Source organism: Corticium candelabrum, chromosome 2 (genome assembly GCF_963422355.1).
Source record: "Corticium candelabrum chromosome 2, ooCorCand1.1, whole genome shotgun sequence".
Taxonomy (NCBI): domain Eukaryota; kingdom Metazoa; phylum Porifera; class Homoscleromorpha; order Homosclerophorida; family Plakinidae; genus Corticium; species Corticium candelabrum.
The window spans coordinates 3,203,591-3,229,367 of record NC_085086.1 but is presented as its reverse complement, the minus strand read 5'-3'; the positions used below and the strand labels follow the sequence as shown (position 1 = coordinate 3,229,367).

The 25,777-nt window shown below is 40.6% G+C and overlaps 2 protein-coding genes across 4 annotated transcripts; one reads left to right on the top strand and one right to left on the bottom strand.

The window, feature by feature from the left end:
• Positions 1-4,065: 4,065 nt before the first annotated feature.
• On the bottom strand, positions 4,066-6,708 carry LOC134198269 (zinc finger protein 154-like). 2 transcript variants are annotated; one of them, XM_062667632.1, is made up of 3 exons: positions 6,615-6,708; positions 4,994-6,056; positions 4,066-4,941 (listed from the first exon to the last, which is right to left on the bottom strand). In XM_062667632.1, exons 2-3 carry the CDS (start codon positions 5,973-5,975, stop codon positions 4,313-4,315), a joined length of 1,611 nt encoding a protein of 536 aa, XP_062523616.1. In that variant the 5' UTR covers positions 5,976-6,056; positions 6,615-6,708; the 3' UTR covers positions 4,066-4,312. The 2 variants fall into 2 exon arrangements, with proteins under 2 accessions (XP_062523616.1, XP_062523615.1); XM_062667631.1 differs by lacking the exon at positions 6,615-6,708 and adding an exon at positions 6,517-6,567 and having other exon boundaries at positions 4,067-4,941.
• Positions 6,709-8,108: 1,400 nt separating this feature from the next.
• LOC134198527 (uncharacterized) lies at positions 8,109-24,599 on the top strand. 2 transcript variants are annotated; one of them, XM_062667942.1, is made up of 10 exons: positions 8,109-8,175; positions 8,317-8,438; positions 8,500-8,547; positions 8,744-8,839; positions 10,962-11,060; positions 12,665-12,739; positions 12,897-12,936; positions 20,473-22,689; positions 22,754-23,029; positions 23,981-24,599. In XM_062667942.1, the coding sequence occupies exons 2-10, from the start codon at positions 8,340-8,342 to the stop codon at positions 24,352-24,354; spliced, it is 3,324 nt and encodes a 1,107-aa protein (XP_062523926.1). In that variant the 5' UTR covers positions 8,109-8,175; positions 8,317-8,339; the 3' UTR covers positions 24,355-24,599. The 2 variants fall into 2 exon arrangements, with proteins under 2 accessions (XP_062523926.1, XP_062523925.1); XM_062667941.1 differs by having other exon boundaries at positions 8,500-8,598.
• The last annotated feature ends 1,178 nt before the right edge of the window (positions 24,600-25,777 follow it).

Here is a 25,777-nt window from a genome sequence, read left to right as displayed (position 1 = left end):
CATGCGGGCGGGCAGTCATACTATTCATTATTCACTATTTAATATGAATATGATTGCATCTAAACATATTACCATCGACTGACACTAGAGCTCTGAATGGTTCGCTATCAAGTTTGGCAGTAGTATTGATAAAATCGGTTTTATTATATTTTTTTGATATTTCAACAGGCGCTTGTCGATTCTGTCAAAAGAGGCACAATTATGACAATGATGATAAAATATTTCAGAGCTCTTGGGCAGCGTCAATTCAGTTAATTGACCTCCCACAGTGAATACATGCAGATAGGTCCATCTGTTTCATTATTCATTATTACACTAGCTGTCTATGGATCTTATTTCGTTTTCCCATAGTATGACGCGTGTGGTGACGATAAACTGTGAATCATGTTTGTCTGGCCTAACTGGTTGAGCGCAGTTGCTGTAGATTGATATGAACGTGTGTACTGTAGAGTTGTTAATGCTAATAGGTTTGTAGTAAAACTGAGCAGATTAGTATTTGTATTACTAAAATTGTTTTATCAAAACCATCGGCTTTGGAAATTGTGCTTTGTCCAATACTGTGTTGCTTTGTACATGTATGGTATGGCAATTAGATTGATTCTAATCTATCAAGGATGGATATTTGGGCATCTCAAGTCAGCATGTTGCGATATACGTTCTGTTTTTTGGCCTTGTATTTGACAACAGACAGACAGACAGACAGAGAGACAGACAGAGAGACAGACAGACGGACAGACAGACAGACAGACAGACAGAGAGACAGAGAGACAGAGAGACAGACAAACAGAGAGACAGAGAGACAGATAGACAGACAGACAGACAGACAGACAGACAGACAGACAGACAGACAGACAGACAAATGGACTCACGAGACATTGACTAGTGTTTGGAGCGACTTTCTACAGCATTTGAAGATGTCCCATCAGCGAGAACCGAGGAATCTTTATGTTAATAGTGACGACCGCCCCGACATCGTTGTCTTTGACGCTCAACAGGGTTGTGACATTGAGCTGGACATCTCGGTGGCCCACCCATGGGCACTACATGTGATCTCTCGAGCAGCTCAGGAAGATGGCGCGGCCGCAGCTATCCGTGAGGTCAAGAAATCAGAGAAATATACTAGAGAAAGGGATGTCTGAGGCCTCCCCTCCAACTGCATCCCATTAGTGTTCGAACAATTCGGACGTTGGGGCTCAGAGGCAGCTCAATTCCGGCACCGCCTGTCACTTCAGTCTATAGACGAAGACGGAAGAAAGAACAGTCGTGATTTTAAGACATTCTGGCGTAGATGCATGTCGGTAGCTTTGCAAAGATGTAATGCTAGCGTCATTAGCAGAAAGTTAGCAAGGCTGGGACATTCTAAGATCTTTACAGTTGACAGTTCATTCGCACGTAGTTAAATTACGGTGTCGGCCGTTTGGGCCATACTAGAATGTAATAGTGTTGTTCTTTGAAAATGTATGTATTGACCGACAGACAGACAGACAGACAGACAGACAGACTGGGACATTCTTCATTCGCACGTAGTTAAATTATGGCGTCGGCCGTTTGGGCCAGACTAGAATGTAGTGTTGTTCTTTGAAAATGTATGTATTGACAGACAGACAGACAGACAGACAGACAGACAGACAGACAGACAGACAGACAGACAGACAGACAGACAGACAGACAGACAGACAGACAGACAGACAGACAGAAAGACAGACAGATGTCCAGAGAGCTATGTTATTACGACGCAGTCATCTCCCCAGCCTGAACCACTTGGCCAGGACAGTCCAGCCTGATTTACTGGTTCCTGCCTCTGCAATCCATGACTCTAAGACAAAGAAAACATTTTCTGAACTCTTAGGTTATGACATGACAACTCAAAAGTTTTGGCTTCAAGCTTTTTTTGCCTATCAGATTGGGTGGTTTTGGAATGATTCCTTTGCTTTCAGTGAGACAAACTGCGTTTGTTGCTAATGCTATCACAAATCTGCTGTTCCGGTTTCCTGATTTACGACTTCTCATAGACACCCTCTTGAGTGCTTCATCCTCTCCAATCAGTGAGGCTTTAGCACAATCTGTCCCTCCAGGAAAGCATATCTTTGACTACGTGTAAAGTGTCGAGAAAGTTCAACATCAGTTGTCTGCAGTTGCTGCTACTTCCAAGGCTCAGAATCTATTGGATAATTTTCCCACCGCCAGAGATGCAGCCCGCCTTCGCTCATTAAAAGGAAAGAGGCTGGGGCTTGGTTAAACGCAATTCCCACGTCGGAAGCGTTCGTACTTAGTTCTTGCGAATTCCGCTTGGCGTCCTTCCTTCGTTTGGGTTTGCCTATATCTCTCTCCAATTGGACAACGACCTGTAACTGTGGTGCTGAAATAGATGACAGCGGTTACCATTTTGTTGACTTGTAAAACAGGTGGTGCATGGGCCTGTGTGGTCTCATGAGTCTATTTCTTCCATCTGGTCAGATTGTTTTCGCAGGCTGCATATCCATCATCGCAGGGAGCCAAGGAACAGGTACACCACTACAGACAACAGACCGGACATCGTCTTTTTCGACTCCGACACTGGATACAATATAAACCTTGACATCTCCCTTACCCACCCGTGGAGCAGTGACATCTTCCCCACATCTGCTGGTGTTGATGATGCAGCTGCAGACAGGAGAGCAGACAAAAAGAGAGCAAAATATAGCAAACAACAACTACCAGGAGGTTCAATTGTCAGTGCTATTCCATTGGTTATGGAACACTTTGGACCATGGGGGTTTGATGCATGGAAATTCTTAAACAAGATAGCAAAGAAGTCATCCGATGAAGTCGGAAGACTAAAGGCAGCGGAGTTTATCGACTTCTGGAGCAAACGCTTTTCGGTCCAACTCCAAAAGTGCAATGTGAACGTCATCTCTAAGAAGTCATCTTCATTGACTGGAGTCAACAGAAATAACTTTTATGCCACTCAGTACTTTAGCCACTAGCTGACAATGAGCTAAGGATTTGCATGTAGTTTAGCTGCTTTTAGAGTTTCTAGAGTTTTTAGAGTTATTAGTTCCTTCAAGTTTTGTTTTGAATTTAGTCTAGTTTAAGAACATTGATAGTAGTTGGACAGCATATATAGTTATTTACATTGCGGAAATTTATGATAGATAAAATGTTCAAATAAATGTGATTGAAAGACAGACAGACAGACGGACAAACAGACAGGCAAACAGACGGACGGACAGACAGACAGACAAGCAGACAGACAGACAGACAGACAGACAGACAGCCAACAGACAGATGTCCAACGGCGTAGAAGCAAAAAATCAGTAGGAAAAGTTTCTTGTCTATGTTACTTTTGACGGCTATGTCACAAGTGGAGGAGGATTGTCCTTTTTGTCTTTGTAAAGTGTCTGGCCCTCTACGTCGTCTCCTTGATCACATACGGCAATTTCACGATTCTGACCGTTTGCCGCACGAGTTTGTCGATCGTTTGAATCTCCTTCGAGGTCAGTGTGAAAGCACCCACTGTGTGTGTGTGTGTGTGTGTGTGTGTGTGTGTGTGTGTGTGTGTGTGTGTGTGTGTGTGTGTGTGTGTGTGTGTGTGTGTGTGTGTGTGTGTGTGTGTGTGTGTGTGTGTGTGTGTGTGTGTGTGTGTGTGTGTGTGTGTGTGTGTGTGTGTGTGTGTGTGTGTGTACGTATGTTTCGGAAGCGGAAGTCTCTTCCCAGTACCCTACCATCTGCTACGTACCGAGCACGTCCACAGGTTGCGGATAATGGAATGGCTCCTAGATTTAGGGGTTAGCTGTGAGATAAGCAGGCTCTGCCTAACGAATAAACAGTCATGGACAATCTGATGGCATTGGTATTAGAGTGTCGTGAGACAGCAGGTACGTGGCACTACTGTTTCTATAAAATGCCACAGATAGTCTATTACAACACTGGACATGGCAAGTGCAACCGTCATTTATATATATATATATATATATATATATATATATATATGCTGTTGCCACCACTAGAGGTCTGACTTGGTCAGTTAACTTACTTAACTCTCTTCGACATTGCAGCGAAACATTGGGAAGAACATCTGGATAATGAACGACACATCTCGACGTAGACATCTTGGTGCCTTGAAACTTCGGGCATTGTGGTAGATCCGCGTCTGGTTTGAGAACACGTTCATACCTTCTGTGTAGTCTCGCGTGGCCAGACGTTTGCGCGCGGGGGAGGGGCGTGTAGCTACGTTTACGCAACTCTGTCTTCAACCGATGTATTTAAACTTCAACTTTACAAACACACACAACCATTAAACATTCAATCTAATCAGATAACAAACTCAATTTCAATTAACTATCGATAGTTCACGTCTGCGAGAGCTGCAACTGTATTCCTGGTTGAGTTTTAATTCATCAATTAACTCAAGCAGCTCCGTTGTAGACACCACTTTGTCCCTTGACTTCTTATCACGACTGATCATGCTCCATAAATGCCGACAAACAGATAAAAATTGTGAATATGAGCCGTATAACTTGATGAGGAGACAGATTAGTTGATGCAGGTCATCATCATATGACTCAGCACGTTGACATATCTGATCATGTAGGAGACAAGATGCTGCTGGATCTAACAGTTTGGCGGTCAGTCGAGATGTGATAAATACAGTGGTAGGGCTGATGTAGCCGTGAATGATTCCCACTTGATGATGCAAATAGTCAACTGCACAAACAATGCCATAAGAAATATCAACTCGTTCGTGTACATTCATCTCATCATTCACGACTGAATCATCGAGCACATCAGACAAAGAAGTTACAACTTTCTCCATCACCAACATGTCACTACCTGTAGACACAGTCACACCATATGTCACAGCTATATTGGGATGGTGGAACATAGAGAAAACAACAGATGAACTGCAAACACCGTTGGAAGGAATGGATAGAAATGTGACTAAGCTTCTATCACTAAACACTAACAACAAAATAACATAACATGTTGAGTACACTGATATAAAACACATTACTTGCAGAAATTTGAGCAGATAAATGAGTACTATTAGAGTTGGTTTGAGACTTGCTTGACGATGATATCACATCTACATCCTTTTCAGCAATCCTGTCTTCTTGAGTGTGAACTGTTTGGTGTCTTGCAACTAGTGCCGCAACATGAAGGAATTCTCCACGAGTTTCACAATGTTTTTTCTCTTCGCTTCGATGAGACCTATGATATGGCTTTTCTCCTGTGTGTATTTTCATGTGACCTCTTAGACCACTAGATTGAGTAAACTTCTTTCCACACTCACTGCATTCAAATGGCCTTTCTCCTGTGTGCATTCTCATATGAACTCTGAGATGACCAGGTCGAAAAAACTTCTTTCCACACTCACTGCATTCAAACGGTCTTTCTGTTGTGTGCATTCTCATATGAAATTTTAGATCACTAGATTGAGTAAAGTTCTTTCCACAATCACTGCACGGATATGGCCTTGCTCCTGTGTGCAATCTCATATGAACTTTTAGATGACCAGATCGAAAAAACCTCTTTGCACACTCACTGCATTTAAATGGTCTTTCTCCTGTGTGCTTTCTCATATGAACTTTTAAATCACTAGATTGAGTAAACTTCTTTTCACACTCACTGCATTCAAATGGTCTTTCTCCTGTGTGTGTCCTCATATGAACTTTTAGATGACCAGAATCAGTGAACTTCTTTCCACAATCACTGCACTGATATGGCATTTCTCCTGTGTGTATTTTCCTATGCTTTTTTAGATTACTAGATTGAGTAAACATCTTTCCACAGTCACTGCATTCATATGGCCTTTCTCCTGTGTGCATTCTCATATGAACTTTTACAAGACCAGATCGAGTAAACTTCTTTCCACACTCACTGCATTCGAATGGTCTTTCTCCTGTGTGCATTCTCCTGTGAACTGTTAGATCACTAGATCGAGTAAACTTCTTTCCACACTCACTGCATTCCAATGGTCTTTCTGCTGTGTGCATTCCCGTATAAACTTTTACACGGCCAGACTAGGTAAAGTTCTTTCCACACTCACTGCATTCGTTTGGCTACGAAAAATCAACCTAAAAAGACAATAGTGTGCAACGATTAGTCACCAGTTAATTAACATTTATTAACTTTACTAGTTTCTTTTTAGTAGCTTCTCTAGGCGATGGGGTCCCATAAAAATTCCCTTTCTCAAGATAGCAGAGACAAAATTCAAGCCAAATGAATGCTGCTTTCGGTATAGACTAGACGAGCAAACTCAGGACATAATCGCAAAAATAGATCTGGTGTAACAACATACGGGATATGCTGGCATTTCACTTGCGCTGCTAGTAGTAGGCTAGAAGCAGTCCACCACTGAAAAAGCTCCTTTTCTAAAGCTATATATACGTAATCGACAACAGCGAATTGTCATAAGATCGAGCGAGAGACCAAAATCATCTAGCGCGCACACCGCAGACCGAAGCACGCACATATTGTGTCCATGCACTGTAGAAAATGTGTCACAATATGCCCGTAGGTAACAATTTTACTTACAGTTAGTGACGAACAGAAGCGTGGTTGAAAACAGACTGACGTAACGTGCGCTAAAGAGCGAGTCCTGGTTACTATGTAAATAAATTACTGGCACTTACTGATGGGGGTTCGAGAAGTGCGAATGAACGAACCCACTTCAGTCGGATGTCGGCTCGGCTCTTATCTCGCATGCAATATTACACCAGATGTCAGTGTTGCTGGGCCTCTAGTGTCTATTTCCGTATGTGTGAACTCGGAAGTGAGTAATGAAGTAGAGGTCACACCAGGTGTGCTCATTAGAGCACTACGAGCGGATCCAGTTGGACCATGTTACACCAATTATCTTAAATGGTTCCAGGTGATCCGTTCGCCTTACGTTAGTTGGATAACAACCATAGGCATTGCTCCACCCGTTTGTCTTTGATATGCACAAGTATTATCCTTCCGTTTCGTTTGTAGGAAGGGCTTAGATAATTTGATAAACAGAAATGCTGGACCTAGCGGTTTCTAGCGATACCTAGATCATCGCGAAGTTCAAAAAACAGCGGAGATATCAAAGTTTACACTTATGGAGAACAGACAGTAGGGAGGGTAATCCGGGGTAATTCCGCACACTCTTTAGTTAGATGACCCGTATCTTCTGCAAGAGATTGCGTTCCGCGTTTACCTGCGTATGGTTTCTTCCTTTGCTACTGTAGTATACGTGGACGGCTGCTCTTGGCACCATGCAACTATACAAGCAAGCGGTTGGATGTTTTCTGCATTAGGGTCAAATATCAGGGGTTGGACTATTCCGCACAGTTGCCGTTTCTCCCTCTGATGGCTGCAAACACGACACCTGGTTGGTGTATAGTTTGCTAACGGTTAGAATTACGACTTGAGCAAACATGAAGCAAAGTTAATGTTTTGTAGGTTTTCTGCGAATGCTAGCTAGCTATGGTCCGCCTTAGATGTTACTGATTTTGTCTTCTGCTTCTCCTCTCAGGCTCTGCACCGTTCACAAACCCTCTTTGATGGTCTTTTGCTAGTCTAGATAGCAATTTACAATGAAATGATGTGATATCCACTTTGCACCCTACCTAAATGACGAGAAGTTTCCCGTGATCGGCTAATTCAGCTGGTGGTTTATCTTCTGCGATATGCACGAGCAGTAATAGTGGTGGGTATATCTTTGGAAAGTATGAAGTCACCAAACAACTTGCTAGCTAAAAAGTTAGACGGGTTCTTCTACAACGTGATGCTCACCTTTTCATGGAAAACGCTAGTTAGAAAATTCTTCTGGCTCACAAACATAGGTATTTTGCCTCTACCTAAATCGCAGAACGATAAGCTATCCAGCGAGTGTTCACACGTTCCATTTCGTCTCCGTTGAAAGAAATGAGAAGTAATTGAATTCAAAAGTGTGCGGTGTGAGGAAATACCCCGGATTAACCTACTACTTGTAGCCAAGGAAGCCAGATGAGGTAAAATGCAGAGAAGAATGACGATACATGATAGTTTATGAAGCAAACAAATGAGGCAAGTTTGTGTTTTGTTATCGTTGATATTATTTTGATATTTATTTTGATATTTATAAAATAAGGTAAGCGCATGCGTACAATATCACGTTGGAATTTGGGGTCCCGAACTACAAGGTTGAGCCGAGACTAGACTGTAATCGCGTGCTATAGACCATTCTTAGTAAGTTAAATTGAGTAGTAATGTAATAGATATGGTCATGAAGTGTAAATTTGTTCTGTGAGAGTGTCGTCTTGAGTGATTTCTCGTTTGTGAGTGAAATTGTAAAGGTTTGTTGTGATTGATGTGTTGATGTGGTGTTAGAATAAGTGAGACACACATCAGGCATGGATAGGAGTTTAGTGTCAGCAGTGAAGGGAAACAAATTTGATGAGGTGGAGAGTCTCTTGAAGTCAGGAGCCTCACCTGATGCGTGTGATGTTGATGTATGTTATTGACTGAGTGACTTGTGTTATTGTTTGTTGATAACAACTCACTCTATTGTAGGGAAGTCCTGTACTTGTGACAGCTTGTGATAGAGGCTTCATTTCCATTGTAAGACTTTTGTTGCAGAAAGGAGCAAATGTTAACAAAACTTATTTTAATGTAAGTGTTGAGAGTGAATGAATAAATGAATGAATGAATGAATGAATGATTGAATAGAACGATATTTAAATGATGTGGTGAGATTTGTGATAGGACGGATATTACATTAGATAAAAATAAAAATACAAAATTATTGTTATTGCAGGGTGTGACTGCTTTAATGAGAGCAGCATTTCGAGGTGATGATTCGCTAATTGTTATGTTATTATCAGCTAATGCTGATGGTAATCTGAAGAATGTGGTGAGTGTTTGTATTTGTTGTTCTTGTATGTGTTGATGTGATGTATGAGATGTTGTGTACTACTAATAAATGTATTAACATAATATTATTGAATATTATTATAATATTATTAAATCAATAGAAAGTGGAGAAATACAAAAAAATTGTAGAAATTTGTTATATATATATATATGTCATTATGCCCCTCCATGATGGGCAAATGGGATCTTTACCCCATCTGGGCGCCCACCAACCCGGCAGGTGAGCCCAGCAGGGTACATGTTTCTGTGTAGTCCACACGGCGATCAATGACTAGCCAATTCAATATAGATTGCAGGCATTATGGTGACCGCAAGCTTGATGCAGCACGCCTAGTGGATATCAATAGCCACCAGGAAAGCACTGAATGTCATCATCAACGGACCATTCGCCAGACCACAGAAACTCCCCAACGACTGAAACGAGTCATAGTCTAATGGATAAAACTAGAGAAACATGAGAAAGAAAGACAGACAAGTTTCATAATTTACTGTCATCACTGGGGTTTGAACCCCCAAACCATGGAGTGGTAGCCATTGTCACTAACCACTAAGCCACGGCGGTGACTTATATTGGTTGTTTTTGAATTTATTATTATTTATTATTTATTATGGATTTATTATTATCATTGTCTGTCTGTATGTATCTATTTTTGTATGTATGTTTGTTTGTCCTTTTGTTTGTCTGTAGTTTATTTCTCTTGGTTTGTTCTGTCTGTCTGTTGAAGATCGTTTATTGTAAACATCAAAGCTAATACAGTAAAAGGTTATATGAATTTGTTATCACTAACAAGTTAATAATTAAAAGTTCCAGATAACTGACCATAGTGTAGGATTATAAAATAAATCTGGTCTGTCAGTGTGTCTGTCTGTCTGTGTGCCTGTCCATCCGTCTGTCTGTCTGTCTGTCTGTCTGTCTGTCTGTCTGTCTGTCTGTCTGTTTATCACATATATTTTCAAACATGAACTAGGATACAATATCAATAACCCCTAAGTACTTGTGGTTCTATGAAGTGTTCCTAAAGCAACTACATACTACAATAGACATAGATGTCCCTGTCTAAAACTAGTTGGTATGACTGCAACAGTAACTCCAGAGAGAAGTAAGGACAGGAGGGTAGACGGAGAACATGGGAGGGTGGATGAGAATATTGAACAGCACACGAAAGAAACGACGACATGATGACTGACAATCTAGAGAGAACAAGAAGCTGTAAGAACTGAATTTGGTTACAACAGCAACTCTAGAGAGCAGTGATGGAGGGAAGGTAGACACAGATAGACGGGCAGGTGGGTAAGAACATGGAACAACAAACATAATAAACTACAGCACAATGACTGACAATTCAGAGAGAACACGTAGAAGCTTCATGAGCAGGTTTGGCTGCGACAACAACTCCAGAGAGCAGCTACGAAGGTAGAGAACATGGAGATGATAGATGATCATGAGTGAATGAGAACATTGGACAGCAGACAAAAGAAGTAACGACACTATGAATGACAATCCATAGTCGGTGCAGACATGTAGCCAAGTGAGACAATAAAAAAAACTAATACATACTACCTAACAGCAACAGGTGGGATCCATAAACGGGGAACAATGTCACTGCGAAGGTAGCAGCTGAAGCTGCACACGTCAACTCGAACCTCCTCTCCTCCTTTGTCTTTTGTTGAAGTCTTCACTGCACTCACAAAAAAGAAAGGCAACTCATCCAACTCCCGGGATCTGTCTGTCCGTCTATCTTTTTGTTTGTCTGTCTGTCAGTATGTCTGTTTGTCTGTCTGTCAGTCTGTCTGTCAGTCGGTCTGTTTGTCTATCTATCTGTCTGTCTGTCTGTCTTTCTGTCTGTCTTTGTCAATACATATATTTCTTATACAAGACGTTATTGCACAATATGCTAAAAGTAGAATTAAGTATTGTCTGTCTGTCTGTCTGTCTGTGTGTGTTTGCCTGTCAGTGTGTCTGTGTGTGTGTCTGTTTGTCTGTTTGTGTTGGTCTGTCTGTGTATCTGTCTGTCTGTCTGTCTGCTTTCTTATTATAATTATCTTCTTATGTTTCTTATTACTTATCTTTCGTTTCTTATTATAATTATCTGTTATTATAGAGTGGAAGGACAGCATTGCATCGTGCTGCTCTCAACAATCACTCCAAAGTTGTTCGTATTCTGTTAGAGAATGGATGTGATATGAATATAAAAGACAATGTAAGACATGTCGATGTGAATGTGAATCATAATATTTGTAATCATTGTATTGTGAATTTGATGTTTGAGTGTGACAATAAATATGAATTCTAATTGTATTTAGACTCTCAATCCAGTTGATTATAAAATATCAATATTTGAACAATATTTATGAAATAAAACTAAAATTTGTTTTGTGTTGGTTGAATTAGTTAATTGTTTAATGTTATATTACACTACAGTAGATATAAGTTTCTATTTCTTATATGTTTATCTGTTAGTCTCTTGTTTACTGATTTTGTGTGTTTGGACAGTCTGTTCATTGTTTGTTATTTTTGCTTTTCTAAGTTTCAGTCTGCTCTTCTGTTTCTGTCTGTTTGTTGGTCTGGCTCATTCTGTTTGTCTGTCTTTCTTTCTGCATGTTTTTCTATCTTTCTGTGTTTCCGTTTATCTGCCAGTTTGTCTCTGTTTGTTTGCTTGCTTGTCCACCTGTTCATCAGCCATCGTACTGTCTTCTCACTTGTGTGACTACCCACCTGCTCACCTGCCTGTACAATCACTCACCTGCACTCCAACCGGCATGACTACCCACCGGCCTCCTGCCTTTCAGCCACCTGCTTCCTAGTTTGTTCGTCTGTCTGTCTGTCTGTCTGTCTGTCTGTCTGTCTGTCTGTTTGTCTGTCTGTCTGCTTTCCTGCTCGCCTGATTGCCCATCTATTGCTTGTCTGTTTGCCTGTCTGCTTGTCTTTCTGTCTGTTTGCTTTTATGCCTGGCAGTCTGTGGGTCTGTCTTATCTGCATGCTTCTTTGTCTCAGAATTATCATAACTGTGTAAGCATAGAAGGACTTAATTAACGTCCGTAAATTCGACATTATCCGAATAAACAGGTCTTACTGTGGAACACACGGCAATTTGACAGGACATTTGTCCAGACAACACCTCTAGCAGCAAGTTTTGGGTGTAGTGTGTCTGAAATTTCGGTATGAAAGCTATGCACTACAGTCACCTTGAATGCTCGAACAACATTCAGGTTCTTCTGACAAATGTTCAAACACTTGGAAAATACTAAATTAAGGTGTACATGGTGTTAGCACAGCTTTAGTTACTAGTCAGTGTTCTAGCTAGGCATGCTAAGGCATACATCTACGTGATCAGAGCTGACTGCCACACCTCCAATACTGGCTATGCATGTAGTAGGTACTGCTTCTCTATGTAGTAGGTACTGTACTACTCTACACCTGCACACGTGCAGTTATATCTTTTACATTGTATTTTTAATGAGAAACCGCTTAATTAATTTAAGAATGTAATTGATATGTCACTATCAGTCTGCCACTCAGTATGATTTGTAGAGGCTACTCCCCAAACGTTCGGTAATTTTAGTTTAGAAATTTGCACAGACACGTACATGCCACGCATACATGCCAGATTCATTGTCACGCCATATACACCTTCCAAAAATCCTGGCTAGAACCCCGTTTGATCTACAGTCAATACTCCAAAGGGTGACAAGAAACATATAAGTATAAACTGGTGTATTATACATCTAATTTTATTATCATGTATTTAGATATGTTAATATTAGAAGATGTTAATCATACTTGGATATTGTGTGTATTTGACAGAAAGGAGAAACTGCGTTGCAATTATCTGAGAGAGAGAATAGCAAAGATGCTGCAGATGCAATCAAGTTGTTTACTGTAAATTGTGTGTGTGTGTGTGTGTGTGTGTGTGTGTGTGTGTGTGTGTGTGTGTGTGTGTGTGTGTGTGTGTGTGTGTGTGTGTGTGTGTGTGTGTGTGTGTGTGTGTGTGTGTGTGTGTGTTGTAATTTTATTAATTAACGTTTTGTATATTTAGGTGAAATTCACAGCTCCATCATCATCATTGCCTGTCAACTGTAAGTTTGCTGAGAAGTCGTGTTTGTATCTTACTAACACTAAACATATCACAGGCTTGTAAGCTGCTTTATGAATGAGAGGGTTAAGCTTAGTCTCACAAGCCAAGCCAATGTATTTGTTTAGTCTCAAAACATTGACGTGATAAACTGCAGTCCTCATGAACATATCAACTTCTCTGCATGTACATGTATACAGTATAGAACAAGACTCAAAATCTAGTCGAAGCTGTTTGTGCAGCTCATACAGCAATAAATGGTATCACACATCTACTGATAAGGAAAGTTTTCACGCAGCACAAATACATGCCCATCTACACCCACCGTCATCTACACTTTGTTTATCGTGTTACTCAGTGTGTACCTCAGTCTTGTCACATGCTGCTGACCCATTTATTGGAGTTCCCATGAAGACTTTCAACTAATGGTCTCTGCCCAACACTCAGGACCGTGGATGTACAGTCTGCATTGACTTGCACCAACTGTCCTACCATCAACTCAACTTTTAACGACTTCTACAAAATCATGTTATTTTACTATCAAACAAGAGCAGCAATATTCAACATAAGTCACGTGCTACCGTTCTCTCTCTTGACCCACTGTTACATGTGTACCAGATTGTAAAAATTGTACAAACAAATATTTTTTAGTGCTCACCATGTAACCTTGCATGTTGTTTGGCTACTCGCACGTGAGGAGAGGTGCTTGAATCGGAACTTCTTGAACGGATGGAGCTCCAGTGAGGCAGTAATTGAAAGCACAAGAGGATGTATACAAGGCTATATAGAATATTACATGTATATGGAAGCTCATGTAGATATGTCAATGAGATCTTACAGGAAACTATTTGGAGTAAAGCAGGAAGCTGGCTTGATCACAGTCCTATGCAGTCACTGCTGCCGCTGTACTACTACACTACCTCACTTTGCTAGCTTCTTCAGTTTTTGCATGCAGCTTTGCATGCGTATATGTTAAAGTAACCAAATTCTACGAAAACTGCATGAGCACAAAGAGCCACACATTGGCTTGGGATGGAATGGGTGTTGACTTGATTATCTTTAAATATGCCATTGAGTTGAACCCACCCAATTCTCTAGCCTACAAGCCTGTATCAGATATTATAACATTTAAAGTCATGTTTTGAACTTATAACGTAAGAGGGGAGGGTCAGAGTACTGTATGATGATAGCAGAACTGAGTTGTTACACCCACACTGGTTGGCATAGACCCATGCTGACAGAAGAATACTGGTACTTAAGTTCTTTGTACTAACACCTTTCTAAACCTTTGAAACATTAGGATTTGACCTTGTAATCAATCAGTCTTTCAACAGTCGTGGTAAGGTCTCCAAGCTGTCACTGCTTCTATTGATGCTACGCAAACCATTTTATTTAGAGGAATGAACCAGTCAATGATTTCAACAATACAGCCCTTTTGTTTTAGTGACAGTTGTGACAAGTTTTCGAGAGAGACTCAAACTGGCTTTTGAGTACTTCTGGTTACTATTATGTAATATTGATTTGGTTATGTTAGTATGGGTTCTATTTGTCAAATAGTAAACAATAAAAATAAAAATTTTAGTGTCTTGTTTTTTGCCCCAGTCCAGACTTTGTCAATGCCATCAAATGGTGTAGCTGTACAAGACAGTGAAACCAGGATTTCACTTTTACTTTGGTTCATCAAGGCATGTGTCTGACTGGAGTGGAGAATATTAACCAGTTAAACAGCAACTGCAGAAAACAACCAGACAGTTTATACTGTTCTGTAAATTATTTTGAGGCCTTTTCCACTCATTTATATATCATACATTTTAAAAGATGTCTTAAGGGACTACATTGCTGACAACCTAGGTTCAGAAGAGAGTGCAGTGGCAGCTTCCAGTGAAGAGAATACAGAAAGCAAGAAGAATATTTAAGAGGCTAGTCTTGTTTGTATGATATCAAACAGTAAATTAGATCTGCAGAGACTAAGATGCATTGCTATACATCAAGGAGAGACTACAGCATTTCTAAAGAAGTTGTTTCATTAAGTTACGACATGACCAAATAAGATCTTATGTGATGTATTTAATTAAGTAATAACTGTTTAAGTGTGGGATGAGCTTTGATGTAATTCCCCTGGGCAAGGAACTTGCACACAATTGCTTGTCCCATTGTTATCTCAGGAGTTGAGTACTTACAATGTGCAACGCAATGAGTACGTGGTCGTTGACTGGGGTGGACAGCATCACTAATTTTCTGGCAATCCCGTTACAGCATCCAGGTTAGATCAGGACTTGCATTTTTGACCTCAGAAGTTGCACCGTTATCAGTCCTCCTGCGAATATCTTGCGTTTAAAGTTTCAGGTGATAGTTAATGCTTTGTAGAGTAGGTTGTTAGTAAAGTATTGTGTGTGTGTGTGTGTGTGTGTGTGTGTGTGTGTGTGTGTGTGTGTGTGTGTGTGTGTGTGTGTGTGTGTGTGTGTGTGTGTGTGTGTGCGTGTGTGTGCGTGCATGCGCGTGCGTGCGCGTGCGTGTGTCTGTGTGTTTATGTGATTGAGTTCAGTCAGAGTGGAAAGATAGGTCTGTTACTAAAGATTGGGCAAATGCTGTGAGGTCCCTATACCAAAGGGAGGTAATCTCACAAGCTGTGACTATTGTAGAGGCATTGCCTTGCTGGACATTGTTGGAAAAGTTTTAGCCTCCATCATTTGAACAATATTGCAAAATCTTGTTGAGGATGTACTACCAGAGTCACAATGTTGGCTCCAGGAGCTGCAAAGATATGATTTTCAGTGTGTCAACTTCTTGAATAGTCCTGGGAACATAACGCAAAAGCCTTCTTCAGCTTTGTAGATCTATAAAAAGTCTTATGACTCTGTTCCACACTCTGCCATGTGGTTAACATTAGAGAAGTTTAGAGTTCCAGACCACACTATTGACATCATCAGATCATTCCATGATGGAAGGACGGCTCAAATCAAACTGAATTGAACCTTGCTAGAGCCAATCAGTGTTGATAATGAACTGCAGAAAGGCTGCTGCATGGATTCTGTGCTATTTAATCTATATACGTGTCTTGTAATGGAACCCTGGATTACAGGAACTGACTGTCAATATGCAGATGATACTGCCCTGCTGTCAACAACTAGATCAGGGGCTATGAGATCGATGACTGAATATATTAACTTACGACAGGTCAAGATTTTGGTTTATCACTGAGTATTGCAAAAACTGAGGTGATGGCTGCAAGTAGGGAGGTATGTACCAAAGATTGCAGTTCCATACAAACTAAACATGGTGACATTGAATATGAGCAAGATTTCACATACGTTGGATACATAATAAACGTCAGGGAGATTAGACTTGGATGTCGATTTGCAGAATTATGAAACATCCAAAGCATTTGGAGCTTTGCGTAAAGCTGTGTTTGAGGATAAAAATCTGACTACTTAAAAGAATACATGATGCTTGTGTCTGTCTGTCTGTTCATCTGTCTGTCTGTCTGTTCATCTGTCTGTCTGACTGTCTGTCTCTCTGTCTGTTCATCTGTCTGTCTGTCTGTCTGTCCATCTGTCTGTCTGTCTTTCTGTTTGTCGGTCTCTCTGTCTGCTTGTCTCTATGTCTGTCTGTCTGTCCGTCCATCCGTTAGTCCATCTGTCTGTCTGTCTGTTTGTCGGTTTTTTCTTCTGTCTGTCTCTCTGTCTTCATCATATATCAAATAATAAACAATAAGACATGCAACACTGGAGAGATCCCGCACTATAGACAGAAAATGTGTAAGACGACGTACTGGTATATGCAATGGTTAGGGCATTTGACTCCAATGCCCAACCGTCGAATTACCAAGATGTGCTTCTTTATATGGCTATCAGGAAATCTTTTATAATGTGGCCCTAGGAAACGCTGGAAATACATAATTAGGAAAGATCTAAACGATCCGAAGACTCCAGAAAGCTCTTGGCATGATTTAGCAAATATATCAAGATCTGCTTGGAGAGAGCAGTACTCTGCCTGCTTGCAGTCTAGTCAATTGTCATATGGCATGTTGATTTACAATCTGTTGTGTGCTATCACTGTCTCAGATGGTCAGACTTATTAGTGAGTTGAAGAGACACAAATGTAATTTTTAAAGAGAAAGATACTTGGTCAGACTTATTAGTGAGTTGAAGAGACACAAATGTAATTCTTAAAGAGAAAGATACTTGTACAAGTATCTTTCTCTTTAAGAATTACATTTGTGTCTCTTAAAGAGAAAGATACTTGTACAAGTATCTTTCTCTTTAAGAATTACATTTGTGTCTCTTCAACTCACTAATAAGTCTGACCATCTGAGACAGTTAACTGGATTCATGAATGCCAGACCTGTAAGAGATATTTTAGAATCAAAGGAGGCTATTCGGTACACATATATAGCAATATGCATGGGAACACCTTTTTGTTACTTTGTCTTTGTCCCACTTAGGGGTAGCATGTCTGTTTAGAGGGAAGCGATACAGGAAGAGAGTGTGTGTCCCAGATGTTGCATGGCGGCACCTAGAGTACGTTGTGCTCTATGGTTGCCTGCCGTTGTCCGGTTTCTTGGCGTTTACCATCTTTTATATGCTCAGAAACGATTGATTACTCCTGAGTCAGAGGAACAAGGTTCACACAGGGCATCACAGAAGAGGATTAGTTTGAACTTGGGCTCTTGACGTCAATGGCGTCATTCTCTTCAACCTTCTTTTGTCCAACTGTGGTGGTTTTGCAAGCCCCTCAGTTGGATAAAGAAATCTGCACAGAGAGCGAAAGACACGGCGTCGGGAGTTTATGTTGAAAGGCCATGATACATCCGGGTTCTTGAGATCAGACAGCTGGGAAGAGAAGAAAGCTGGTGTGATGACTAGAGAACAGCAGAGGTTGCTTGCAAGGAACAATGTGGGTTTTATTTGACATGGTAGTGGTGGTGGTGGTGGTGGTGGTGGTGGTAGTACTTAGTCGATGTCGACTAAGGTTCTCGTAACTTTGATCTGCAGTTATGTGTCTCAGAGGGTGCAGATCCAGAACAAAGCGCCCAATCATTAACAACAGTATACTCTTGGCTTCTGCTGAGAGTGGTTTATCTTGCTGTTAATTAAATATATCATATCTCTAAAGATGCAAAATGTTGCTACGTAGTTATTGTATTTGCCTTATAATCATAATAGTAAACTTTGTGGACACATTAATGTATGTATATTTTATTCATAGTAAATGTACGTAGTACTTTTATTCAAATACAGTATGTCTCTCAGTAGTAGTATTTTATTCATAGTATATGTACGTAGTACTTTTGTTCAAATACACTATGTCTCTCAGTAGTAGTAGTTTTATTCAGCAAAAGCATCCACCGGTCATATCCATACTACAAAAGCTACTACAATGGTACTCGATACAATACTAATCTGAAAAGATCCGTTGAACTTGCTCAAGAAAAATGTGCATCCAGTTTGTTGACTGTATTTTAGACGAGCATGGGTTCTTCCTCAATAAATCTGCTTTTCAAGATGCAATTCATCTCAGATATGGATGGCGTCTTCAACATCTGAGTGAGCTTTGTCCTTATGGTGCTTCCTTTACTGTTGATCATGCTCTGAATTGCCATAAAAATGGATTCATATCAATACGACGACACCATGAATTTTGATACTTCTTTGGACAATTATTAGATGAAATCTGCCATAATGTCTTGACTGAGTCCACTTTACAGCCTGTGACCCGAGAAACTCTGTCTTGTCGCTTCTCTATCAAAGAAGACGAGGCACAATGAGACATAGTAGCCTGTGAAGTATAAGGTGGATGGTTTGGAAAAACTTTCTTTGATGTTCGTGTAGTCAACCGAAACTCTCCAACACACCAGTCATTGTCACTAGAATCATGCTAACAACGACATGAGCAAGAGAAGAGACGCAAGTATGAACAACGAGTCACAAGAATAGAGCATGCCTCCTTTACTCCAATTGTTCTATCTTGTACTGGAGGAACAAGTAAACCACGTCTACTTTCCTGAAGAGACTTGCTTCGTTGCTGGCTGACAAAAGAGATACATCTAATGGGTCTTCCATTCACTGGATCAGATGTTGATGCGACTTCTCACTTATCAGAGCAGCAGTTACCTGTCTTAGAGGATGTTGTGCAAGACCAATTCAGCAACAGCATCAAGGATAGCATTGCAGTAGCTATTGCTGAGGGCCGCTTGTCGGTTTCTGAAGTAGCAGTAGTAAATACATTATGTCTTTCAGTAGTAGGAATTTAATTGCTGCTTTAATTGTTAGCTACTTTGCTGAGAATGTATACTTAATTTAGTGCTGCATTTGTCAACTACACCATGTCTTTCGGTAGTGTGTGTGTGTGTGTGTGTGTGTGTGTGTGTGTGTGTGTGTGTGTGTGTGTGTGTGTGTGTGTGTGTGTGTGTGTGTGTGTGTGTGTGTGTGTGTGTGTGTGTGTGTGTGTGTGTGTGTGTGTGGTGTGTGTGGGTGTGGTGTGTGTGGGTGTGGATGTGGTGTGTGTGTGTGTGTGTGTGTGTGTGTGTGTGTGTGTGTGTGTGGTGGGTGTGGGTGTGTGTGTGGTGTGTGTGTGTGTGTGTGTGTGTGTGTGTGTGTGTGTGTGTGTGTGTGTGTGTGTGTGTGTGTGTGTGTGTGTGTGTGTGTGTGTGTGTGTGTGTGTGTGTGTGTATGTGTACTGTGTGGTGCGATAACTCAGTTGGTTAGAGAGTCATCTTATGCAATGATTACATCCTGGACCTTGAAGAGTGGCAAGTTGAAGTCACAGTGTTGTCGAGCTAAGGTATAGTTTTCTAAGCAAAAAACTAACACATTTGCTTCTCTCAACTTACGAGTATAAATGAGTACCTGGTTATTGACCGGGATCCTAAGAGGCCATCAGCTGTGACGTGACATCAGCCGCGGGTCCTGGTGAGACTTCTTGTGCTCACACCACAGTTGGCTTCACAAGTCGGTGCTCCTGCGAGTGCCTGGCCTGTCTCCAGGAGTTTGCTAGCGCAGGCCTAGAGTTCCGTGAGTAGTGCACAGGGCCCAGTTTATTAGCTGGGGGCCTGACCTCTGAGAGGCAGCTCTTGATGTTTAGTTTAGGCAGGTTTAGGCGTGTGTAATAGATATTAAGTTTATTATTATTATTATTTGTGTGTGTATGTGTTTGTAAAGAACTGGTTTCAGATAGCCAGAGATTACTCCTTATGGGGTAAGACCTGTACTACATTGAAACCTTTCAACAATGTAACTCTCAATGCAAGTCATTCATCTGTGCAACAAATATTTGTTGTGTTTATTTTCAGATGGCCGACTTCTATTTCCAGGTCCGTGTGTGTGTGTGTGTGTGTGTGTGCGCGCACGCGTGCGCGTGCTTGCGTGCGTGTGCTTGCGTGCGTGTGTGTGTATATGCATGTCCAGATAACTGTAATCATTAAGAATATACAGTTGGAGTTTATTATTGCAAGCGTGTGTTCTACAATCTTACTATTCAATGATAATTTTCTTATTTAATTTTAATAATCTGCTCATCAAACGTAATGATATTGTTGTAGCTTCAACTCCTTCTGTTGTTGACCGCTTGGGTCCTGAAGGGAAAGCTCATTTTGATCAAGCATGCAAAAAAGGCAAAGTGCCAGGCAACACGGTGTTGATTGACTGTATGGGGGAGGAAGATGCTGGAAAGTCTTGCCTTGAAGCTTCAATGACGGACAAACCATTTGTTGAAGGTCAGGAGAGCACGGAGGGAGTAAAGGTGAAGATGATGATCTCACAAGCAGTTGGCCACGGCACCGACTGGAAGGAATTGAAAAGTGAAGAGGAGAGACAAACGCATCTCAGCAAGCTGTTTGCAAGAGAATTTGTTGTTCATGACAAGGAACAACAGTCCAGCACAGCAAAGCCAGGCGAGCAAGAGCAAAACCCACAAGCAAGTTCTACAGAATCTGATTTGAAAGCAAATGTGAATGCAAAAGCAAGCAGTTCGAAGTCAATGTATGCTCAAGCTGAGAGTCATCTAGTAGGATACGAAGATTTCAAACTTGCTAAAGAAATGGATCGAGATGTTGATGTGGCCATTAATGTCATGGAGAAGAATAAGGAGGAGATGCGCAAATGTCATGAAATGATCAATGTGACAATGATGGACAGAGGAGGTCAAGATCAATTCCTTTCCACACATGCTGCACTTATGGCTGATAACGAGTATCAATCTACAGCTTGTTTTGTGGTTATCGATGGTTCCAAGCCACTAGATGAGAAGGTGACCACATCCAAGTTTCGGCTTGCAGATGGAAGTTTTATTGAGAAACCACGTGATGTTGCTACTACAAGAGCCGACGTCATACGCCACTGCTTCACTGCCCTCTCTGCTGCCTTTCCTGCTGGCAGAAGACGCAATAAGTTTTTTGGCAAAAGGCGTGTCAAAAGGGCACCAGCAACGTTCATGTTTGCTACTAGAAAGGACAAAGCAAGAAGTAAAAGTTTTATGGCAAGACAGGAGCAAATAGTGCAAGAAATCATCGCTGAAGAGAATTTTGGTGATCACATTGTGCCCTTTAGTAAAGAGCCTTATCATGTGCTTTTCCATGTTGACAACACAAAGTCAGGAACAGGCAATCCTGATCCAACGATTGTCCTCGTCAAGAAAATGATTGTTGAAATGGCTCGTGAATACTGGGATGAAGAAGAGAAGATACCATTACCATGGGCCATGCTAGATAAGGGTCTGGGTCTGCTGAGAATGAGAAAGCACAAAGTTCTTGATCTGCACGATGTCTGCCAATTAGCTGCCAGGGTGTGTGATATCTCATCAGATGAGGAATGTAGACAAGCACTGCGATATCTTTGCAGCCATGGAAGCATTGGATTTTATCACAATGTTGTCGGGCTCAATAAGAAGGTGCTTCCCAACATTCAGTGGGTTGCTGATGTGTTGGCCATCTTTGTCACAGTTTTGGATCGCACAAGAATTCCTCCTGAGTTGTGGAATGATCTCAAGAAGCTTCATCAAGAAGGGATGATGTCATGGAATCTTGCCAAGTATCTGATGGCAAAGGCAGGAGTAGAAGAAGCAAACTATGCTGTTATCCTTATTCTTCTGCAGCTATTTAATATCATTTCAGGGGCATACTTGGCCGCTCGTTCAATTGCTCCAGATGTCAAAGTTCAACATGGTCAGAACTTTTTTGTTCCCTCTATGGTCATCAAAGAAGTCATCAAGACCCCTTTTGCCTACCAATCAGCATTTTGCTCTTCTACATCTCCTCCATCTTTGTTCTTTGTGCCCAGAGGTTTCAATGCTTTTCTCAAGCCTCTATTTTACCGTCTTGTGACCCGCATTGTCAGCAAGTACACAAAAAGCCCACAGCTCAGTAGAAACCAGGTGATACTTCATCTTCACAAGGATGTTGATCTGGAGTTGGTCTACACTGTGAAGGCTGTCATCGCTACCGTCTACTGTCCATCAAGATTGAGTCACAGGAAACTACCTGCAGATGAAGTGCTTTGTCCACTGTGTGATGATGTGCGAGTGATTCTAATAGAACAACTCACTCAAGCGAAGGAACGAGGAATGGATGGCTTTCAGTTTGATGTCTGTGTTCATGGTGCTGTTGATGAAGCTCCACTAGAGTACGATTGGAACCAACTGGCTTCATTGGATGAATATCCAGAAGATGATATTCTGCTGGACAAAGAGCATCAAAGCATTGATCCTCCTGCTAAACTTGATTTATGGTTTGATAACACATGTACTAGTCATACTGTTGAAGGTACCAATTACAGCAGTATAATCAATTTACAATTGTCTCATTATTGTATTTGTCTTTTTCACAGTTGCTGCTGACAGTGTTTATGATCCAGATGTGATTCTGTCTGCTGTATTACAGCAGGGTCATGATCGTTGGCTCTCTATTGGTCTGAAGTTGGGATTTACAATCATCAAAGTCAATGAGAATACAAGTGTTTTCTCTCTTGGTGCTGACAAGTTGAAGGCTTTGTTTGAAGCAAAAGCACAAGACGTAGGACGAGATGAAGCAGCCAAGCAACTTCTAGCAGCATGTCATTGTATTCCCCAGCCAATCATTATGGCAGTAAAGGATCAACTTGCAGGTGAGCACCTAAGTTGTAATAATTAGCTTTTTGTGAAGTGAGTTTGTATTGTTTGTATTGTATATGCTGTGCTACAGTGTATTATTGTAATGAAATTGACTAAGACCTTGATCAAAATATTCCCTTGACAATTATTTTTAGGTACTTTTAGTCAGGGAATTAATGGAAAGAGGGAGTTGTCCGAGAGGGAATTATTATAGAGACGAATTATTTTTAGAGATATTAAAGTCTTGATTTATGACAGCTTTAAGTGACTAAATTGATCATGATATGTTGCTTTTTGAAGTCAATAGCAGCAAGTCGAGTCTTTAAATCGTGCACTTTGTATTAACTCTTACCAAGTCCTGATTGAGAACAGTCTTGTGGTTTCATAGATCTTCCACACACATTGAAAACTTATAATAATAACTATTGTGTGATCTTCACAAAATATCTAGTAAGTATCTGAGGTGAATATCCTGTATATTGCAATAAAAGAATGAAGAAAACATCTTTCACACATTTTTCATGATTATAGTTTATATTCACTGAATATATTAGTAATATTTCTTTGAACTGATGAGGTTGCATCTTGTTTGCAAATGCAAATGCAAATATAATTTAAGATATCAACACAGTTTCATATAGATGATATAGTTTCATTGATTAGAAATTTGTGTACTAATAGCCATCGATTTAGTTTTATGTGTTATTTATTAAATCTTGGTAAAGAGGAATATTGGTACGTATGTTTTATATTTTGCAACTGAAGCAGTGTGCTCTTTGTTGTGATTTGATGATTTTGATTCAAACTGTATTTAATCTTGCACTGAACATGTGAGGCAGCTGTCTAGTGAAACCTACTAGAAATAATTGTAGACATCAGTAGAGGTTCACAAACACGACAAAGTTCAATTGGTTAGAAAGTGTTACACAATTAGTGTTGTTTGACATTGATGTATTTCGTTTCAGGTGATGCAGCAACTGCAGCAACTCAGCTGAAACCTGATGCTGTGGGAATGAACTTGGAACAAGTAGCTGAATGCAAACTGACTAATACGCTCCTCGTCGCTGTGGCTGATGAGATTGCTAGTTACTGGAGGGAATTTGCTGCTCATCTTGATCCAGACAAGTTCACTGTAGGCAAGACCAGTATTATACAACAGGAACACCAAAGACTATTTTACCAGGCTTGTAAAATGCTGGAAGATTGGATCAGTTGTCTGGACCAACAAGCTACATGTCGTTTGATTGTGAAAACATTTCTGGCCATGGACAAGAGAGCTGAAGCAAATTCTATATTCGGTGTAGAGCTGGTAGAGTACATTGAAGAACACAATGAATGAAGTATTAGTTTGCAGACATTAGTTAAATTGGACTTTTGATTTGTAGCTTGTAACCACAGGAACCAAGTTATCTACATGTATGGTTTGATGTCAATAGTCGGTATAGAGATATCCAACGTGTTATATACAGATATGAAAACACATCAGGTATTGAGAATGTGTTCTGATTGTTTATAATGTGTTCTATGATTGTTTACTGCACTTGCACGATGTACATTGCATTTTAGTAAAGAGACAATCATTGAAATGACTGTACACAAGTAACTTTATCAGATCCATTACAACATACATTCATGTTGCACTCAGAATAGATTTCTACTGTATTACAGATATGCATTTTTCTACCCATTATCTGCCTAAAACCGAATGTTAAAGGTCACTCTTCACTTGACCAGACTAGAGTGTAGAATCCATTAACAAACTGATATGATCAAATCAAACTCTTGGTTGAGTGTAGCAACCTGATGTTAATGAAGTCATGACAACAGTGCTGTTTAATTGTAGGAGGAATCATTGATCATTTAGTAAATGTACGTATATAGTATTTTGTTGTCACAATTCTTGTGAGAACAGGTAGGGACCAGTAATCTAGAACGACCTCAGTTGACTAGTTACCAAACAGATAGACTGTCATATTACTGTTGACAACTAATTGAATGTCTAATGACAGCAACATATCTTTCCATGTAGAAAACTCATTAATTACAGAGTATCTAGAATTTATTCTCAATCTACTTGTATGACACGCTAGAGATTGTTTAAGCTTTCGAATTCACCATTTGATCAAACTAACTGAAATTTTTAAATGTCAGTAACATCAATTCACATTTACTGCCATTGTATAACAGTTCCAACAATTAATATTCAATCATTTGTTGATATCCCGCGTAAAGCAATATTTAGTGAAGACTGGATGAAGTCTAGGGTATGGATATAGAATAGCGTAATTATTGAGGCATGCACGGACTCGGATGGTGTCGACAGCAACGAGGGCCAGATGGTCAAAGCGTGGCCAAAACGTCATCGATAAAATGATCCAATCAGAGACGTTCCGTTGTTAAGCTGCTCTTGAATAGATTATCTCATAGTCGCCATTTTGGTTGCATCATTGCTTGACAATGTCTTGACTTTTCCGGAAGGTCTTGTCACGACAGAATCGACGCAACACTCCTGCAACTATTTCAGTGCAGGAGAGCTTTATCTTTTCTGTCAGTGGCGGAATGTTCTTTCTATATTGAACACGGGAGCTGGGTTGTTGAAGACTTCAGCCCGTCGTCGCACATGCACACGGACACGGACACGCGCACGCAAACGCACACACGCAGGCACATGCACACACACACACACACACACACACACACACACACACACTCACACAAACACGCACACGCACACGCACACACACACACACACACACACACAC